The 19,606-nt window shown below is 48.2% G+C and overlaps 1 protein-coding gene across 1 annotated transcript in view; it reads left to right on the top strand.

Annotated features, from left to right (window-relative positions):
• The first annotated feature begins 1,205 nt into the window (after positions 1 to 1,205).
• Positions 1,206 to 19,606, top strand: part of ADAM19 (ADAM metallopeptidase domain 19) — a 32,798-nt gene continuing 14,397 nt past the window's right edge. The window contains exons 1-7 of the mRNA XM_086471128.1: positions 1,206 to 1,266; positions 1,575 to 1,660; positions 5,068 to 5,138; positions 14,960 to 15,038; positions 16,095 to 16,171; positions 17,789 to 17,981; positions 18,450 to 18,515. Coding sequence (XP_086327254.1) covers positions 1,206 to 1,266; positions 1,575 to 1,660; positions 5,068 to 5,138; positions 14,960 to 15,038; positions 16,095 to 16,171; positions 17,789 to 17,981; positions 18,450 to 18,515 — 633 coding nt within the window. The remainder of the gene's footprint in view (positions 1,267 to 1,574; positions 1,661 to 5,067; positions 5,139 to 14,959; positions 15,039 to 16,094; positions 16,172 to 17,788; positions 17,982 to 18,449; positions 18,516 to 19,606) is intronic.

Consider the following 19,606-nt stretch of genomic DNA (forward strand, 5'->3'; position numbering starts at 1 on the left):
TTCTCCCCATTTCTTAAGCTGATTTCCTGGTGGTTGACCTACACAGGCACTTTAAGTATAGAAATGAATGGAAAGGGTTGTACGGATAATGCGGCTCAATGGCTGGCTGAAGAGTATGACTAAGAGGCTGAGAGTAGGACTTTTCCTGCTGCTCTGAGCAGGTCAGCTCATGTCAGTCCAGCCTCGCAGCCTCGCTAGTGTGGCTGAGGTTGGGCTGGCCAGGAGTCACAGCAGAAATACACTGACATATAGGAAAGCAGTTGCTTCTCTTGGGCTCAGCATGTGCAAGGAGCATCTACAGCACCACAGAGCTCATGTTTTGCAGCTGGTGACCTCAGCATGGCCTCACTAACTTGGACTGTCCTCTCCACGCTGGCTAACCCAGAACATCCCCTGCCTGTCCTCCAGGTGCCCATCTCCTGAAGGGCAGAGGGCCAGCAAAGAGATGATGTGTGGAACACGACACACGGCTCAGCCCTGAAGGATGCAGGAGAAGACAGGGATGCCTCTTTGGGAGCCTCATGGAGTAAGTGGATATCCCTGAAGGGCAGCACAGGGAATATGAGCTGTGGATGCTCCCAAGCCCTTCCCCAGGCCCAGCCCCTCCATCTGCCTTAATGGGAGAGAGGCAGTGAACATCTTTTCACTTCTGCCCTCTTATATGGGCACACAAAAATCTAGTCTAGGGGCAATGCATTTCCCAGGAGCAGAGGGCTTTAGGATGTCTCTGCCCATGGGTCAGCTATGGAGCGTTTGATAGGATTACACACAAATATAACAAATAAATAAATAAACAACTAAACCCATAGCACAGCTCCTACAGGAGCCTCTTGACAACGATTTGGCTCCTGCCCTCCACCAGGTCCCCCCTCTTTGGTAGCGTTTGAGCCACGATGGGTTTTCGTGCTGGCAGAAGAGCTGGGGACGGGGCGAGGTTTTGCAGGGGGAGCCCCAGGGAGGTGCTGGAGGGACAGCCCAGCCCAGCCCAGCCCCAGCGGGGCAGAACCGCTGTTGCAGCCGGGCTGCATCCCCGAGGTGCTGCCCGGGGTGGAGGAAGAAGAGGAAGAGGAGGAGGAGGCACCCCCACCTCCCAGGCAGGGGGCTGCAGGGGCGGATTTCGGGCCAGTGGTGGGAGGAGAAAGCGGCGCCGGGCGGGTTTATACGGCGGGGCGGTGGCGGCGGAGCGGCGTCTCCTGCCCGGAGCCATGCGGGGCCGGGGGCTGCTCTGCGGCATCGCCCTCTCGCTGCTGCTGCGGCCGCCGCCCCGTGAGTGCGGGGTGCCCGGGGCGGGGGGGGGGCGGCGCCGGCCGCCCCCCACCCCGCACAAGTGCCTCGGGCTGCAGGAGCCCCCGGGGAGGGAGGGAGGGAGGGAGGGAGGGAGGGAGGGATGGGTGGGTGAGTGGATGGGTGGATGGATGGATGGGTGGATGGATGGATGGATGGGTAGAGGGATGCTTCTGCTCCCCCTACAACCAGCGCAGAGCTCTCCCCACCCGCCCCGGCTTCGTGTTCTGTCGCTGGTGGGGGTGCGGATGGGGTCGGGGTCGTGAGCGGCTCCTCTTGTGTGTCCCCAGCCGGAGGGGTGGCCGCCGGCGCGGAGCTGCAGCCCGAGGCGGTGGTGCCGCGCTGGGCAGCCCTGGGCAGCCCCAGCAGCGAGAAGGTAGGTCGCGCCCAGCGCTTTATTTGTGTTGTGTTTTCAAACCTCCGTGTCCTTTCCAGAGGCGGCGGGGAACGATGTCGTGGTCAGCACAGGACCTTGCGATGTGCGTTTTGGTGTTTTTTTTTTTTTGTTAAAACGGAGCTCTGCGAGAAGCCGCAGGGATGAGCCCTCTGCAGCCCGGGGAGCTGCTGCAGCTCCTCCAAATCCCGAGGCAGGCTGGGCGAGCTGGCTGGCACATCTCGGGCACTGAGCGTGAGACCGCTCCTGGCGACTTGCATTCACTCTGTGCAGAGGCTTGTAATCGTTTGCCCCCTGCCACGCCTTAGAACCTAGACCAAGTCTGCCTGATGGATATGCCTGTGAAGGGGAGTGAGGCAGAACGGTCAGTGGCGTTTAGAGAACAGCCGAGTAGAGGTATCTGCTTCAGGAGCAGATGAATCCCCGCTGTGAGGGTGCTTCACTAAGAAAAGCCAAGCAGCAGCTAGGTGTGTCTAACTGCCTTAGGCACCATATGTATCGATACAGATCTCACCCCAGCTTCTTGTAGGAGGATGGATGAAGTGGCGTGTCAGTAGTGTGCGGCCGTTCTGAGAACTGCTGGGGTCACAGACTTAAACATCAACCACAAACGGCAGTTCAGCTTCCCGGTATTTGCATTGCCACAATCAAGAAGTTATCAGTTGCACGGTCAAATGAAAAAGGAAAATCCAGATGGTGTTATTTACTTTGTGAACCAGAAAAAGAGAAGCTGCAGTATTATACTAAAGAAAAATCATGGCATCTCCCCATAACTGGTGTTATTTTGGGGTTTAAGTCCTTCCCATATGATGAGACTTTCTAAAACTTTTTTTTTTTTTATGCCAGATTAAAAAAAAAAAAAAAAAAAAAAAAAAAAGCTACAATGATCTCATGATCGTAACTCCCTTTAAAATGTCCTTGTAGTGCTGCCTGGAAGTTGTGATTCTCTCTATTATTGATAGTAATACAAATATATCTGGACAGCACTTCCCCTTATACAAATTTGCTGGGTCTCAGGGGTCGTACTTGGTTTGTTTCAGGCAAGTTCCTGTTGGCTCTAAAACTGGTGTTAGCAAAGCTTATGCACAGCTGGGATATTTCAGTTACACAGTAAGTGAAAGACTGCAGTAGTGGGATTACTGAAGGGAAAGCATTATTAGTAATAATGATGTTTGCACAACCTTTGTGAAGAGCCTTTTATGATGATGGAGACCCACAGACCTCCCCAGTTAAGGGCAAGGCAACCTCCATTGCTTACATGTTAGTTAGCAAAACAACAAACCTACCCTGAGGTGTACTGAGCACCTGTGATTCCATAAACTAAACTCAGTCCCTTGGAATTAGCCCTTGTTGTATATACTAAATGTATCGACTTGTTTTGCATCATCTGCATGGCCCTGGTTCCGTGTCCTGCAAACTGAAAGGTGAACAAAACCCAGAATATGAGCAGGGAGCTGATGAAAGGAGAAGTTTGTAACTGAGTTTGGAGTTGATGAAGTGGCAAGTAGTCATATCTCTGGGCCAACAAATCTTTCATCAGAACATCCTATTCAGTCAGCCTTCCTTTATTCTGCTTTCAGTCAATCTGTTCTGCAAAATCCCCTCCAACACTGAATAAGGAAATACTATGGGTTAATCATCTCACCACTTTTTATTATTTTTTTTCTTTCATCTGAATAGAGAAGTCTGTTCTTACCAAATGGATTATTTCTGTTTTGAGTTTATTCATCCATTTCCTCATTTGAGTTTATTCATCCATGAGAAAGCACTCATACTCAGAAAACCCTAGCTGACCTTATCTAGTGGTCCTGCTTTGAGGGAGGTAAAACTGGAGACCTCCAGAGGCTATTCTGGTTGGTCCTCTAGAAAGGACTATACTATACTTTCAGTCTCTTGAATGATTTTTTTTTAGTTAGTTTTAGTGTATACGTTTGCCATTGCACTAAGAAATTAGGGTCCTCTCCATTAACACCAGTAGGTCTTGGGGAGCCAGCTGCCCTGTGCCCTTATTCAGACATGAGCCAGCAGTGTGCCCAGGTGGCCAAGAAGGCCAACAGCATCCTGGCCTGTATCAGAAATAGTGTGGCCAGAAGGAGTAGGGAGATGACCATGCCCCTGTACTCAGCACTGGTGAGACTACACCTTGACTACTGTGTCCAGTTCTGGTCGCCACAATATAAGAAAGAGGTTGAGGTGATGGAGCAGGTCCAGAGAAGGGCAATGAAGCTAGTGAGGGGTCTGGAAAACATGTCTTATGAGGAGTGGCTGAGGGAACTGGGGTGGTTTAGCCTAGTGAAGAGGAGGCTGAGAGGAGACCTTATTGCTCTCTACAGCTACCTAAAAGGAAGTTGTAGTGAGGCCAATGTTGGTCTCTTCTCCCAAGTAACTAATGACAAGACAAGATGTAATGGCCTCAAGCTGCACCAGGGAAGATTTAGATTGGATATTAGGAAAAATTTCTTTACTGAAAGAGTGGTTAGGCATTCAACAGGCTGCCCAAGGAGGTGGTGGAGTCACCATCCCCGGAGGTGTTCAAAAGACGTAGAGATGTGGTGCTTAGGGACATGGTTTAGTAGTGGGCTTGGTCGTGCTAGGATAATGGTTGGACCTGATGATCTTAATGGTCTTTTCCAACCAAAATGATTCTGCGATTGCGAACCAGAGCTGTGCCTGTGTACTTGAACACACTAGAAAGTTGCTCTCATGGTTTCCAGTCCCTTGGCAGCCTGGGGCTAATAGAAAAGAAGCTGTGAAACACTGAACAATGACCAGAGCCTAAAGATGTCTAAGGGACCCTGTTGCATGCCTTTTCCTAGCATTTTCTGTGAGTAAAGGAACTATGTGAGAATCTCTGGAAGAGGCATGAGTCCTCCTCTCCTGAAACAGGCTTCTAAAAATGTTTTTTTCTGCTATGACAACAAAGGAAGCCTTGGTTAACTAGCTTCTGTACTAGAATTGTAAACCTCTGGGGCAAGCTGGGCTGTCCTGTGATGTGGTCTTGAGCACAGTGTACAGGAGAAGGGGATGCAGCGCACCCCTCCCATCCAGCTGCACCTCAAAGTGCTCCAGCCCCAGGGCTTGCTGCCTCGTCTGAGCCCGTTATTCCTCCTGAGACACCAGGATCACTACCTCAGATACAGAACCCCACCAGCGTGCCAGTACTGCTTCCCAGCTCCGCATGGCTGTGCCATGGGGATGTGGCAGCATGCCTGGAGCTGGGAGCCATGGCCTGTCCCTTCCCTTCCTCAGCACTCCAGGTCTGAAGGTAGTAGGAAGGTGAGGAGCAGTTTAAGGTCAGCTGCAATTTCCAGGGGAACAATTTGTGTTTCTGGATGTCTTCATAATTACGATGATGTACAAGTAACAGGCACTGTCTCTTTCGCACGCAGCATCCATTCAGAGCTGAAGTTACAGTAAAGGCAGAAGGCCAGGAGCTCATCTTGGAATTGGAGAAAAATGGGTAAGTGTGCTTGTGCCTTGCATTGTGGTCTCACTGAAATAATTAATAAGGATTACAGTGAAGTCAACAGGAAAACCTCCACTGACTTCAACGGGGTTTTGATAAAGACAGGATGAGGAAGTTCTTTTCTGGATTTCAAGGTTATTCCAGGTCTGAGTCCCCACTGATGTTAATCAGCCAAGCAGTGCTGACTGTAACAGAGCTTTGTCAGCAAAAAGCAGACGGTGACCTGGCCCTCAGTGTGTAAACCTATTTGTGCATCATAATTCTTACTACATTAGCTAGAAAATGTTGCTGATATGAAGTGCACTATTTACCAAATGACTCGATGCTTTAGAGTCAGTGTGACTCTACTGAGGAGTTCATTTGCTGTGATCTGAAGAGGTCCTGCTCCGTTTCCTTGGAGAAAGGATCTGACAGTTTCAATTCCATTAGTGCCCTTCATGCTAAAGTAGACTGAAAAAATGCTTTTGCATTAACTGAAATGCAACCTCCTCTCAGGCATGGTACAGCAATGCTGTGTGATATCATAGGGTGTGATGTGTATTACATTCAGCTGAAGCTGCAGGAGGTTAAGGCAGGTTGAAGGATTCTGGTCTAGAGGCTGCTCCAGAAGCTCTCTGCCCTGTGAGTACATTAGTTTCCAGTGGTGGAACAGCATCTGGAAATTTAGCTGCAAGAAACTTGTCTTTGCTAAGCAGTCTACTTGCACTGTTGGTTGTGTTATTTATTTTTAAATGGGTCTGAAGATTTATCTATGGAAACACAACCAAATGATACTGGTATCAGTAGGAGTAATAACCTTGGAATAATGACCCTGGTTATGTTTTAAAGGTATTGCATGGACATCCCAACCACAGGGCTTGGGGGCTCAGCTTTCCTCCTGAAAGAGTCAAGTGTCAGAAGATCTTATTAGTCCTGATGGCAGTGCATAAACCTAAATGATATTCAGGCTGTTTTGGAGGAAAACCAGGTTTTTCTTGCGCTGTCTGCAGCAAAGACTGAAATCTGATGGCTGATAAAAGGCAACTACATCCTACGAGGTGTTTTCTGTAACAGGCCACGGAAGCTACTGGGAGTGCTGCAAAACCAGCTGTGTTTCCCAGGCAGAGGCCAGACATTCTGTGTGTTTTGGCACCTGTCATCTGGGAAAATAGAGAAGTGGTAGATAAGACCAGGCAGCATAAGCACTAACTCAGGAAAAAGGGCTGTTGCTGATGGCAGTGGTCAGCAATGCCAGTCTCTGAACTGAACCTGGAAGCAACGTAACGGCTAATGCTGCTGGGGGTCTCCTTCCTGGTGGAAGGGCTGTCAGGTATTGCCTATTCTGCAGTACACTTCGCAAGTATCACTGGCAAAGGTGAATTTATTTCTGGCACACTAGAAGCTGGCAAGAGTAAGGATCCTTGCTGAATTAATCTATTTGTGCTCCGAGCATGATGACATAATCTCCAGGTGCCTTGCGGGAGCTATTTCCAGTGCAGACAAACTCATTGCTGGTGTTGGTAAACAGAGTTATAATAACAGAAGGTTTCCATTGTGTTACATCCTGAAATGCATTTTCATTCATTGAGATGTAAACACACAGGCTTAAGTGTGCGCACACACTTCCACTGTGGGATGAATTGCCTTACTAGGACTGATGAAACACAGCAAGCGGTTTGGAGTTTTTTGGTTTTATTTTCTGTGGAAAATACAAGTGATTCCTAGATAGCAGCGCTTCACATGGGAGTCTTGCCAGGCCTCAAGTCCTCGTTCAAGAAAGGTGATGGTGCAATCCCAAAATACAAGCCTGAACTTGATTAGCTGAGAGGCTCTGGAGAGCCACCACTTTTCAGAGACTTGTGAAGGTGCAGAGTTAGTTTAGAGACACTCAAATTAAAAGAGAAACAGTGAAGCAAACAAAAACATGAGATCCCTGGGAGCCCTGTGTGTGCTGTAATTATCGATATCCATAGAGCACTTCTAAGCGGAGGCAAAACGCTTCTCCTTATCAAAGCATACAGAAGGCAGAGTCCAGGCTGGCTCCTCAGGTTCCCAGCCTGGGGTTGCTCCCCAGCACCCCTGAGCTCACCGCTGCTATTGCTTGTCTCATAGGGAAGCCTGAGGTTCTAGCTGAGGTTTGGGGTACTGAGTAGTTGCAGCATTAGGGACCTCTTCTCCGAAGGGCTTGTTGGGCACCGAGACGCGGAAGAGAAGGTGAAATCCCCCAAGTGTGAAGTGTCCCTTCAAAGTTCTCTGAAACCTGGATGTTCCTGGTTTCAAGTTCACAGAAAATTGGATATGACTGAACTTCAACTTTAAGGAAGATACTTGGGGCTTTTAAAATTAAAATAAACCCCAGAGTTCTGGGTCATTTAACAGACCCAGTTTAGAGGAGCCTCTGGAAACCCTCTGCCAGGGTTGGTGCTCTGCTCCCCCTCTGTCCCTGAGCTCGGCACAGGGGTGCAAATGCACCCGCCTGGCTCCCGTTTTACTCTCATATGCACATCCCAGACTCCCACCACTCAAAGAAAGCATGAAATGATTGCCATAATTTGGGTCTGGTTGGGATATGATTTACCCAATGGTTCCCAAAGCTAGAAAGGAGATACACCAAGCTAGTGAAACTGTTGTAAGCGATGTTCTCGGTGGATCAGGCAGCCTTGTTACACATTCACGACTCTCCTTATGGAGAGACAAACTGATGAGAGTATGAGCTTGCTATGAAAGGGCGGGGCGGAGGGAAGAGTCGTAATCTGTATGGCTTTGGTAGCAATGCACTAGCTTTGAAAGAATCATGCTGTTTTCAATATTTGAAAGAAATGCTCGCGCCAAGCCTGTGATTTCATATTCCATATGAAAAGGACATTGTGTTCATCCATAGAGGAGAAACACAGAAGTTATTGCATAACTTTCTTCAGAACTGTGCACGACTCTGTATTTTGTAACAAGCTCAGCACACATATGAATTTAGGCTTCATATATCAACAAATACAATTATTGCATTAGCAGTTAACATAATATTGCATTATTTCCTGTTCAGGAGTTTGATAAGAAGGTGGAACCACGCTGTAGTTCCAAGCAGAGTTCACAACACTGTTTAACATTTCTTAATAACGATAAAAGTATATCCCCCAAACGACTCAAGCTTGTTTAAAATGACTCAAAACTATGTCCTGCAGCTGCAGGACTGGAAAGCTCAAAGCTGCACAAACAACAAATATATGGAGAGATGCCTATAAAGGCAGCTTTCAATTTGGCTGGGGCTTAGGAACGGAAGAATCTGAGATGCAAACCTTGGATGAAAAGTGACTTTTAAAAAAGGCATTTGCATTTGTTAATAAAAAGCAGCTTTGAGACAAGCGGGGAGAAGATGCTGAGACACTGAATGTCTGTGGCAGCACTGCCTGGTGTGAGCCTTTTCTTTCTAGTGAAAAGGAGAGCTCATATTTGCATGGCAGAAACCTGCATGGAATTTGTCTTTTCACCTGACTGCAGGAAAATTATCAACAAGACTTCCCTCCCTCTTCTCCTCTTTGTCTTTGTGTGTCTCATGGGGAAAGCAGACTTCGGAAGGTCCACTCAGCTGCCAGGCACAGTGGAGGCTTCTCCAGGAGAAACTGGCTTTTCTAGGGGATGTTCCTGCCTGCAGGTGAATCCCATGGGCAGTGTGGGGCATGGCTGAGTGTTCTGGCTGCATGTTTCAGCTGCATGTTTTGGCTGCCACCCACCTGCAGCAGCCATGATGGCGTGGGACACTCGGTGGCAGAACCCCAGTGGAGATGTGCAGCAAATAGCTGAGGACACTGCAAAAAAAGTCCGAAGCTCATCTGGTCTGACCTTGGGAGCAATCCAGATAGTTATTTTCAGGCAACTGGATCTGATAGGGAGCAGTCTCGTTTCCAGTCTCTTCTGGCCCCACCTGAGTAGGCAACGAGCACTCCAGCCCTGTTTGATGCTCTCAGCAGTCTGATATGAGATCTGTGTCACTTGTATTTCACGGTTTCCTGCTTTTGCTCATTTTCAGGGCCTCTTCTACCAACTGAGTGAGGAAGAAGAGAGGTTGCTGCCCACTTCTGAGCAGGAAGGATACATGAGATTATTCCACTGATAGGCTATACATCATCAGTGTCTAATGGGCTTCCTGCATGGGGAGGGGGTAAGGGTTACGTAAAGGAGGGAAATTGAGTTTATCTGGCTCTACTGTCTCTTGGAGTCATCAGAAAAACAGGGCTGGGATCTGGAAAGCCATAGCTGCTTTCAGCCTCCTAATGCCCTTGGGATATTCAGTGATTTCTCTGTGTGGAGCAGGGAGGAAGAGACAAGGAAATGGAGTCCTTTAAATCTTTTGCTCCCTGACTCATTGCCAGCCAGTTTCCCATTTATTTTATTTCCTTTCACCTCTCTGAGTGACCTTTATGGTTCCCATTGGTAAGCCAAGGGGCTATGTGACAAATTTTGCTTTGGTTCTGTAACATGATTTACACAGTGAATGTCACATATGATGTGGATGGCAAAAGGGGATGGAGAGTCTTTAGCCTGTGATACTTTTCCCAGGCACTGCAAATAGCTAGTTTAGTTCCACCTCAATAGCTGGGAAGCTACTTTTCGCTTCCACACTGCTGCTGTTCCCACGATAAACATATTCTCATATATATCAGCAAAGACTCTTGAGGAAGGGAGCTTAAGAGCTTCAGGCTTCGTCTGCATGAAACTCACCAAGAAAAAAACTTCTGGATTTCATTGATTTTATGAAGCGCCAGGTTTTGGCTGGAGGATTCCAGAGAGGTGAAATCTCTGATTTCCCACTAGTGGCAGATACAGAAAGCAGGCCTGCCTGCTTGTGTTGTCATGGGTCATGTGTTGGTGATGTTCAAGATGGGGTCTTGGTTTTGATGATAAAGTCTGACGTTAGGGAACATTTAAGTGACTGGGAGGCAAGGGGTCAAATTTCCATTCTTACCCTACTTGGATTCTGTTGAGAGGCAATGGGGTGGGACCGCACACTGTAGATGGAAATCTGATGTCTAAACTTTCTTGGGAGAGTCAATTCCCTCCACGTCCAGATGCTGGCAGCCTGGCTGGACAGATTTATTGTGATTTGAGGAAAGGGAGAGGGAAAGAGATGTAAGAGAATGCAGGCTTCACTTTTCTTGGTCCCATGACTAAAAATTAAGTCTGTGTTTCTCACGAGGGCTTCATGGACAATTTGGCTTTTGTTTTTTGGGAGGAATTAAAAAATACGTCCATCTCCTAGATACTCATGGGTGTTTTTAAGTTGGCAGTTGTCCATGCAGACTAGCCCCTCTGTAAAATCAACCCAAACAAAGTTGCTAATGGGACTGAATTATAAAAAAATAATAAAATAATCCTTCTTGCTCCAATTAGCAAAAGCAGTAGTGTGTCTCCAGGGCCCTCCCTGTGCCCATGGGTGATCTCTGGCTGGTGGAGCTGAGCATGTTTATGGTGGTCCCCTGGGATGGGGCCTCTGTGCTAACATGTGATGTTTCACAGACGAGAGAAAACTGCTCTCATTTATCAGGAAAACAGGGCTGAGGTTCTCCAGAGCAGCTGGGAAACATGCCCTCCCTCAAATGAACATGGTTGTGTGAGAGAGGCCCCAGCTTTCTTTCTGCTGTTTTGGAGAGTTTGGGTGTGCCGTGCAGGCCCTCTCCCCGCAGCTGCTTCTCTGCTCCTCTGTGGTGACCAGATGAGCTGGAGGCCATGCTCTTGCACCGTCCTGGAGTGCCACAGGGGCAGCTGCCCGCCGAGAAAGCTGGGCTTTGGCCCACGCCCTCCGCCTGCCTCTCCCATTGAATACCATCGGCTCACGTGCAAAGTATGTGGCCTCCCTGGCATGGCATCTCGCTGTGGCATAAGGGAGCCACGCCGCCCTGTAACGTCAGCTCTGCACGGCAGGGCCCTTCTAGGGAGCAGCACGGCTGCACGGGGAGGAGGGTTTTGTTTCAAACGCTGATATCATTGACAGGCTGGAGCAGGACCAAGATCACTCCATGTTGGTCATCAGCAGAAACAGTCTCAAGCCATCTGTACATTATGGCACCGAGCCACTCCTCCTTCGTTTGGCTTCCTCGCTTGTATTTAACCCGGCTCCTAAGGCTTTCTGGGGAACAAATCCTGCCAAGAGCAGACTATTCCATTCTGAGCTGGATGCTGAGCCAGATCTTGGGGAATGCCAGATCTTGGGGAACGACTGACCTTGCCAAAAGCTGGTTGCTGTTGGAAAGGTGTGAGGTCTTCTCTAGAACATCCTGAGTGCTCGTGTGTAGCTTACCCTGGCCTTAAACAGCCCCAGGAGGTTTAGTAAAGGAGAGTGCTCCCATCCAAAACCAGCTTTTCCTCTGATTTCATCAGTTCTTCATGCTGATAACTCCTCTGATGAGGGACTCCGTGCTGCCTTTTAGGAAAAGGTGTGCTAGCAATCTGCCAGCTGCCTGACTGGACCTCAGAAGCCTTTAAACGATGTTATTTTGCATCCAGACTTTTGCAGCTTCATCTTGAGCTGCTGGAGAGGTAGTCACTGACACATATAATCTAACAGAGAAGAAAGGATCAAATCATGCTATTTTTTCCAGGCTTTCCTTCTTCAGCAAGGAGGTAAGCTCTGTGCTTTTCTGGAAATGATGAAGCAGGTCCATCAGCACTTTGCAGGGCTGAGCTCCCCTGGAATCAGCTGTACAGCCTTGCACTGATGCTGTCCTGAAATGATGGCAGATAAGGTTTTGGGGTATGTGTATCTCACTAATCTCTCCTGTTTATCCAACAACTGGTACACATGGAGAAAAGGGACAAGACTGGCTGATAGCTCTGGTGCACTCCAAGATGGAAAGAAGGCTTTTCTATTTATTTACATTTTGGTGGAAAGCTTCATGCCAGCTGAGGAAGTGAGCTGGGATGGGAATGAAATTTCACAGGCTCAAAGTGAGATAGCACCCCAAGGGTGTTGCAAGATGTCCTGTTGTTTTTCCTCTTTCCTCACTGCCGTCCCCACCGCACACCATGCAATGCGTTGTGATAGCCCTTCTCAGCAGTGCTGCAAGAGCTCCACAGCTACCCTGCGTTAATGCAGGGAAGGGTCTTCAAAACAGCACAGTTTCAAGCTGAGAATAAGAATTTGGACTTTTCACAGGAAGCCTGCAGTGTAGGACAGGAGTCAACTGGTGGAGGGAGGCTTGAATTTCATCATGTGGCACCACTCAGCCAGATGATACACACTTTCAGCTCAGCAGCTGCATAAGTATCCCTGCAAATCCAGGCAGACCTCTCAGCTCATAATCCACCCTAGAAGGGGCTAGAGCCTGAGACCGCAGGTGGGAAGAAATGTGCACACACATCTATTGTGTGTTGTGTGGCATCATCCTGTGCCCTGAAACCTGGTGTGCTAGGCTCAGCATGGGTCGGCTCAGCACCAGGGATGGATGGCAGCACCATGGAGCTGGGCAGGAGTCAAAGCACTGAGGAGTTTTATGGTCGATGCTGGAGGAGAGATAAAATAGCTATTCATAGTGAAAGCTTTGCAAGAATAAAGGAGCAGCAGGGACACATAAGCGTGCTTGTTTGGGACTGAAACAAGTAGGCTGTGCAAGTGTCAGCTACTAGAAATCCATGGGCTGGTGTCTGATTCTGGCTTTAGTAGCACTGGGCGGATGCACACTGGTTTACTGTCTGCTCTTGAGATGACAGTCTTACACAGACCAGATACCTGCCAGAGCACATTGCTCAAGGCAATTTCCTGTGAGTTAATGCAATCTGTTGATTAAACATTTGTTTCTTGCAGCTTCATGCTGAGCAAGCTATTGCAGTCAGAGAGATGAAGGGAGCTATTTTCTGTGGGATGGTTCTTCTGTGCTTATCTTCAGTTTACGTTTACAGGCCAGAGATAGCTGAACTGCAGCAATCTCACCTTCTGATCACTGACAGGATCTAGTGATGAGAATTAACACATCAGAAGGAAACAAAATAAAAGCTGTTGTATTCCTGACATTGAATGCTTTCAAATACACAGTGGCACAGAATTTTGTCTGACACTAAGCCATTGGTACTTGTTCAGATGTCTGAGCCTTTGGATGCTGGGGAGGCACTCTCAAACACTCTGATGAAAGGTTGCATTTCCTGTTGCTCTTGCCTAATTTTATTAGATGTCACAGGCACTCAATCCCTTATTTAAGCAGGGAGGCTTTCAAGGTAGATTAGACCTGACTGACACATACCAAAAAACCAAGGCAGATGGAAAAATTTTTGCTTCTGGTACAACTTTATTCACCCAGCCTAAAGAAATCAAGCAAAGAAAAGAAGTTTTTCTCTCTTGCAGGTCATAGTTCAAAAATCTGGTGCACGAAACACAGTAAACAGGGATGCAAAAGGACTGAACTGCAGCTGCAGTGTTGCTGGCATCGCACTGCCCAGCATCCACATGGCATCCTCATGGCATGGCAAGTGTGGTGCTTCAGTGGCCTGACAGCACTGCAGGGTTGCTGTAGAAGTGTGTTTAATAGATGAGGCATATTCTGTGATCCTTCTCCAAATTTTTGGAAGTAAGGCCATTGTTTTAAAAAACTGTTTTAAACCTACATTTTATGGCTGCTGAGATGGACACAGGATATGACCTTCTTGGTTTGGCCCAGATTTTGAATTGCTGTACTTTTTTTATATCACTGTTTAGAAAATGCAGATGTTTAAGAAGGGGAAGGCTGTTTCCTCTGGAACAAAATCAAAATGCTTACTATTCAGTGCACAGGAGCTCCTTTTATAGACTTTTGGTCTGATCCTAGGCTGAAGACAGGGAGAATATTGTCTATATGAGGATGACATGAACAAATTCAAATTGGGGAATCAGCATTTTCATAGGACAGAGATGTGAGTTGGCTTCTGAGCAGAAGTTGAAATGCAGATTTATAATTGTACTCAGATCTGGGCACTGGAGAGAGTCTGGGTTTGAGCTGAGAACTCACACCAGTGCCCAGATGTGTTCTGAACTGGACTGTGGTGTGCTGGCTACGCTAGTCTTGGTGCTTTGAATCTAATCCCAGTGTATCTGGGACATAACTTGGAATGTTAATGTGTAAAGGAAACTCTGCACACAGACTTGTACCCATCAAGGGATGATGATGATGTTGGGTTTCTGGTTTTATTTAAAGTCCTCACGTAAAAATTGAGTTGTTCATTTGCAGCTATTGGAACTGGATCTTGGCACCTACTTGAACCCAGGGACAGACTCTTCTTTACTGTTTTAATTTAATAAATGTCTTGAAAGATCACTTAGGAAGATGGCTTGCTGCACCCTTTCAGAAGTGGATGAGCTCCATGAGAAGTGCTCAGCTCCTGCCAGAGCAGCAGATAGATGGATGTGGCAAGGTCAACTGTGTTTCTATCTTCTGACCCTCTGCCATCACAGCGCACTCTGCACAGGGAAGCACAGCCTGTGGCACCAGTCCTGCAGCAGCTCAGGTGGCTCCTGTGCTGCCACCAGGAAGCCATTAGCTGCTGCCTCCCAGGGGACAGTGTGTTAACAAGTGCCTCGCAGACAGAAAGTGCTGGTCTGGAGCAGAGTGTAGAGATGCAGCACAGCTGATGTCCTACAAATTCTCCCGCCTGCCCTCTCTGTGTGTTGCGGTTGGTTTTGCACTACAGGTAGCAGATAGCGACCGCCCCAAGTCTATAACAGTGGTTCACAGCAACAGGAATATTTATACTGACTTCAGAAAGAGCAGGATCTAGCTGATTTTCTAGCACACCTAGGAAGCAGAAACCCAGGTCTAAAGAAAGGTCTTACTGTCTTTTTTTTCTCTTTTCTTTTGCCTCCTCTGCTGTGTCTGCAGAAACCTCTTTGCACCAGGCTACACTGAGACTCATTACAGCCAGACTGGACAAACCCAGACTGTCTCTCTGACCCACACGGTGAGTGCAGAGAGCACTTTCCCTCCCACAGCGTGCAGGGTTGACCAGGCAGGGGGCCCAGAGAAGCGGGTGGGCTTCTTTCCCCAGAGCCTTTCTTTGAGGCCACAGGTCCCCACAGCTTTAAGCTGAAGAGGAGGGCAGTCTGGCTTTCTGAGCTGGAAGGTTCCAGCGAGAAAGTGTCTGCATCCCCCAAAATGGTAAAAACATCTTATTGTTTTGCCTGAGCTCTGTTATGAGAGCCAAGGTCAGCTGCCAGTATTTCTCCCCTCTCTCTGGGTGCTGGGGAATCATTTATTCCTCCTGCTGCTCATCCTCTTGCTTAGTTTTGCCACTGGTTACTCCATGCTGAGGATGTTCCCAGCCTTTGGGGAAACCAGCCCGTGTAAGCTTGCTCCTGTTCCATAAAAATCCTATAAATTACTGATCTCACACAGACCTTGGCTGACTCCCTGCTGCAGTGGCACAAAGATGTGCATTGGTTGCGATGCAAAAATAAGAGATAAAAACCCCATGAGATCATCTGTACTAATGCTGCCCCAGGGCGAGGGGAAGGGATGTGATGAATACGTTGGCGTTTTTGCCCCAAAGCCTCCTTGTCCCTGCCAGAGGCTGCCTTTGTCTTGCCAGGAACTCCCAGACAGGGACTTCCCCCACTGCCTGTGGCATCACCCTCTCTGGGGCTGAAGGCACGTCCTTTGGGGCCTGACCCAGGCCAGCTGCCATTGATAGGCATCTCCCGTTACAGGCAGAAAGCTTTGGGTCGGCCTTAATGCTGCAGCCATCTGAGTTGCTTCCTTGGGGATTCAAAGCTCTTCATTTTTACTGTCAACAAGGAGCTGTTTGATGCACTCGCACAGGCCACACATGGCAGCTGAAAGGCCAGATTTCAATGCAGACTCGCAGAGATTTAGTTACGATAGTCAACTGCCAAATGCAGTGGAAAGAGAACAATTTCTGGAGTATCAGCAGTACTCGCATGGAACTCAGTGCTGCCTAAATATAGCACGCGTCCATCCCAGAGCTGCATTGCTAACCCTGCTCCCCTCTGCCTTCCAGGACCACTGCTTTTACCACGGGGTCGTGCGGGGCTGGGAGCACTCCAGCGTCACGCTCAGCACGTGCCAAGGGCTGCGGTAAGTGCCTGGTGATGCCAGAGCTGCGGGAATGCCTCTGCTCGTCTCCTCAGCGTGCTGCCACCCGAGCTCTGCTCCCCAGCAGCCTGGTTGCTGTATTTCTTTCTGGACAGGTGGACCTGTTCTCAAAGGCCACACAGCCAAGGGTCCCGGGCATAAAAGGGAGTGTGTCAGGGGAAATGCAGAAATTTGGGTATCATTAGTAACCATGGCCTCCTAGCCAGCTCCTACACTTCTTCCTCCTTTGTGCTAGCAATGTGGACTTGTGCAGTAAGTGAGTTTAACTCAAGAGTCCACTGGAGCGAAAGACTCTCTTGTTAGTGACTTGGGGCTGCAACCCTTACAAAGGCAGGGGCAGGACCCACCACACCCGAGCCAAATACTCTGCACTAATGCAGAAACCAGCTCCTTCTCCCAGCCTCTCGCAACTGGCAAGTTTTTTTGTGCTTTTTGAGGCAAAGTCTTCAAGTCTGAACTTCCTCTTGAGTTGTCAGCCCCGCTCTCTGCTTTCTCCCTGGGAGGTGCTGGGGTTGTGTGTGTTATGCTTTTAAAACCTTCACTTTGGTAGTAATGGAGCCTTTGGCAGGAAAAGATGGTGTGTATCCTCAGCAGGAGTAAATGCAATGGCTCGTTGCGACCAAGGAGCTGCACTCATTTACATCAGCTCAGAGTTTGTTTCCAAAACACCACACAGGCTTTATTGATGTTAGTGGTCATCTGCTCTCGAGCAGTGCTGATGGGACTGGCTCCAGCCAGGAAACAGCCCGTGCCAAAGCAAACCTGAGACATCTTAAGTGGATGTAGCACAGGCCAAAGAGCCCAGCGAGATAAACAGGACAGTGCAGCCACCTGTGGCTTGCAATAAATAATCCAAAAGCAAAAGTTGTCACAGGTGTGCCTTGCTTCTGCCAGCCTGTGTTTTCCTAGGCTCTCCCTTCCAACTGCAGAGGAGATAGAGTTATCTTGGTATGCACATGCAGTAGGGTTCCTGCACCCCTGAAGTGTGAGCATGTGCTGGCAACTCGACATTATTTTCTAATAGCCAGGGAGGCACAGGAGCTGAGCACATACGGCTGTTTTCTCTCTGAGCCTTCACAGGGAGGTGTGCTGCCCGTCGAGCCACACATCTTCTAGAGGGCATCAAACACAGATTTCCAGCTCTCCTGCGTGAAACATGCTCATTGAGAAAACCATATGTGCAAGTCACAGAGAGAAATGTGGGTTTTGCTGTTGACAAACAAAATCTTCACTTTTTTAGGTCAGTTCTGTAGAAGAAAAATTTCTTCAATGGGTTGAAAAGCTTCCACTGCCACTAAAGAAAAAGGTGAACTTTAAAAACCCCAGTACTTCTCAGGTTAGCACTGTTGCAGCACATGCTCCAATAGCCCCTTGATTGAATGTCTGAGGCCCACTGAATAAATTTTAATATACACAAGCTGGGGGATTCCCCCCTCTGAACTCAAAATATTCCCATCTTTTTTATTGACGAACTGAATGGCCTGATAAGGATAAGTGCCTTGCTAGGGCTGAACGGGAACTCAGTAGCAGAAGAAGGATTTGTCTCTGGTTGCTGTGACAGTAACTAACTTTCCCTCTTACTACTTCTTGTTTCAACAGAGGACTTATCGTATTGAGCAGCAATTCCAGCTATATCTTAGAGCCGGTTCCCGACAGCCCAAACCAACACTTGATCTACAGGTTGGATGACCTGAAGTTGCAGAAAGGAGCCTGTGGCTACCAGGGCAATGGGGGCGCAGCTGAAGACTGGCTCAGGGACTTCACAACTGGGATGAAACCACTCCACCAGAGGGTGAGAAGGGCTCAAACTGCTTCCATGCATGATGCTCCAAGTTTCCCACCCATTCCAAGCTGGAGGAGTGTGTTGTTCTCTGGGAGCATAGCTCAGAAAGTGAAATGAAGAATATTTAAGAGTGTCTGTAGCAAGCTGGTTGCCAAATAGTGGCTCCAGCAGGGAAATAAATGAGTGTTGGGGACCATTGTGCAGTGTGAGGAATCTGGGCTGTAGCTGTTCCTGCCCAGGTTTGTGCATCTGATACATGAACAAGTGGGTGGGCAGAGGACAGGCACATGTGCACTTGTAGTAACTACTTGTCATAGTTAGTTTCTGTAAATCAGTTACATCTGGAGGTCCCTGTGTATGATAGTGTGGAGTGAGTGGCCCATGAAAAACAAACTGGGAAAAATGACATGTACATATGTTTTGTGAAGAATTTTTGGGGGGAAATTGGGGAAGTAAACTGTGTTGCTGCTGCTGCAGGTGAAACGAGAGACTCTGCAGGCTACAAAGTATGTGGAGCTTCTGCTTGTGGCTGATTATGCAGAGGTAAGAAAAGGGATCATGTTTATACCAACTGAGCATCGGGCCCAGAGCAAGCATCCCACCCACAGCATCTCCTGGGGCAGGGAGGGCAGCTGGAGCTGAAACTTCTTGCCATACCAATGGTCCTGCCCCCACCAGCAGATGGAGAGCTGTGTCTTGGTCACTTTTTTCCTAGCAGCCATGACCCCTCTGTCACCACTATCAGCCATCAGTGGCCAGGGAAGAGATGCGGGTTGTGATTTGGATGAAGGACTAGGGTTGGAGGTCAGTTCTGGCCTCCCAAGGTACCAGTGGTCAGCCCTGGTTATTGGTGAAAGACTGCCTTCAGCCTAGGGTGAGTTGTGAGTTTCCAGGAATGATGTGCTTCTACCTCTGCAGTACACTTAATCTCTGGAGAAGATAACCGTGATTATCCTCTGCTCTGAGCTGCTGGCAGATATATAAATAGACACTTTTAAGGCTCTAGATCATAGAATAGGGCTGGAAGAGACCCAGTGAAGTCAGCAATCCCTCTCCCATCCCCAGCCTGGATGGCACACCATGCATACTTACTGACAGTGCAAACCGTGCAGTTTTTGCTGATCATTTAATCTCCAGCACAGATGGGAGTCAAGCTGGTCCTATTCATAATTTACAACTTGAAACTCCGGTAGTGAAAGCCACGTAGTGCTCTGGGCTATCATTTATTCTGAACAAAACTAAAGAGGCAGAACCTATTCTGGTTTCTCTATTAGGCACCAGGATACCAGGGAAACTATGAGAAAACACATTATACCCAGGAACTGCCATATGTTGTTCACCATCTGATTAGATGAGCTGGGGTAGACACCCTCGCAGTGTCATCCTCAACTGCCCTTACTTTACTGTCTCCCTCACTAGGAGAAAGGTCCTAGATTTTGTTGCCTGTTTAACAAAAATCTAAACATTTTGCAACTTAAATTGCTGGAATCAGTTTGCTAAAATTAACTTGGTAATTGCCAGGTTGTTTTAATAGGCAAATTCATTGGATGAGTGAGATGCATCCCCATGCACTGGATGAGTGAGTTGTCGTGAGCAGTATGGCAGCCTTGACCTCAGGCATGAGGTCATGTTCC

The sequence above is a fragment of the Leptosomus discolor genome, chromosome 10 (genome assembly GCF_034619465.1).
Source record: "Leptosomus discolor isolate bLepDis1 chromosome 10, bLepDis1.hap2, whole genome shotgun sequence".
NCBI classification, from domain to species: domain Eukaryota; kingdom Metazoa; phylum Chordata; class Aves; order Leptosomiformes; family Leptosomidae; genus Leptosomus; species Leptosomus discolor.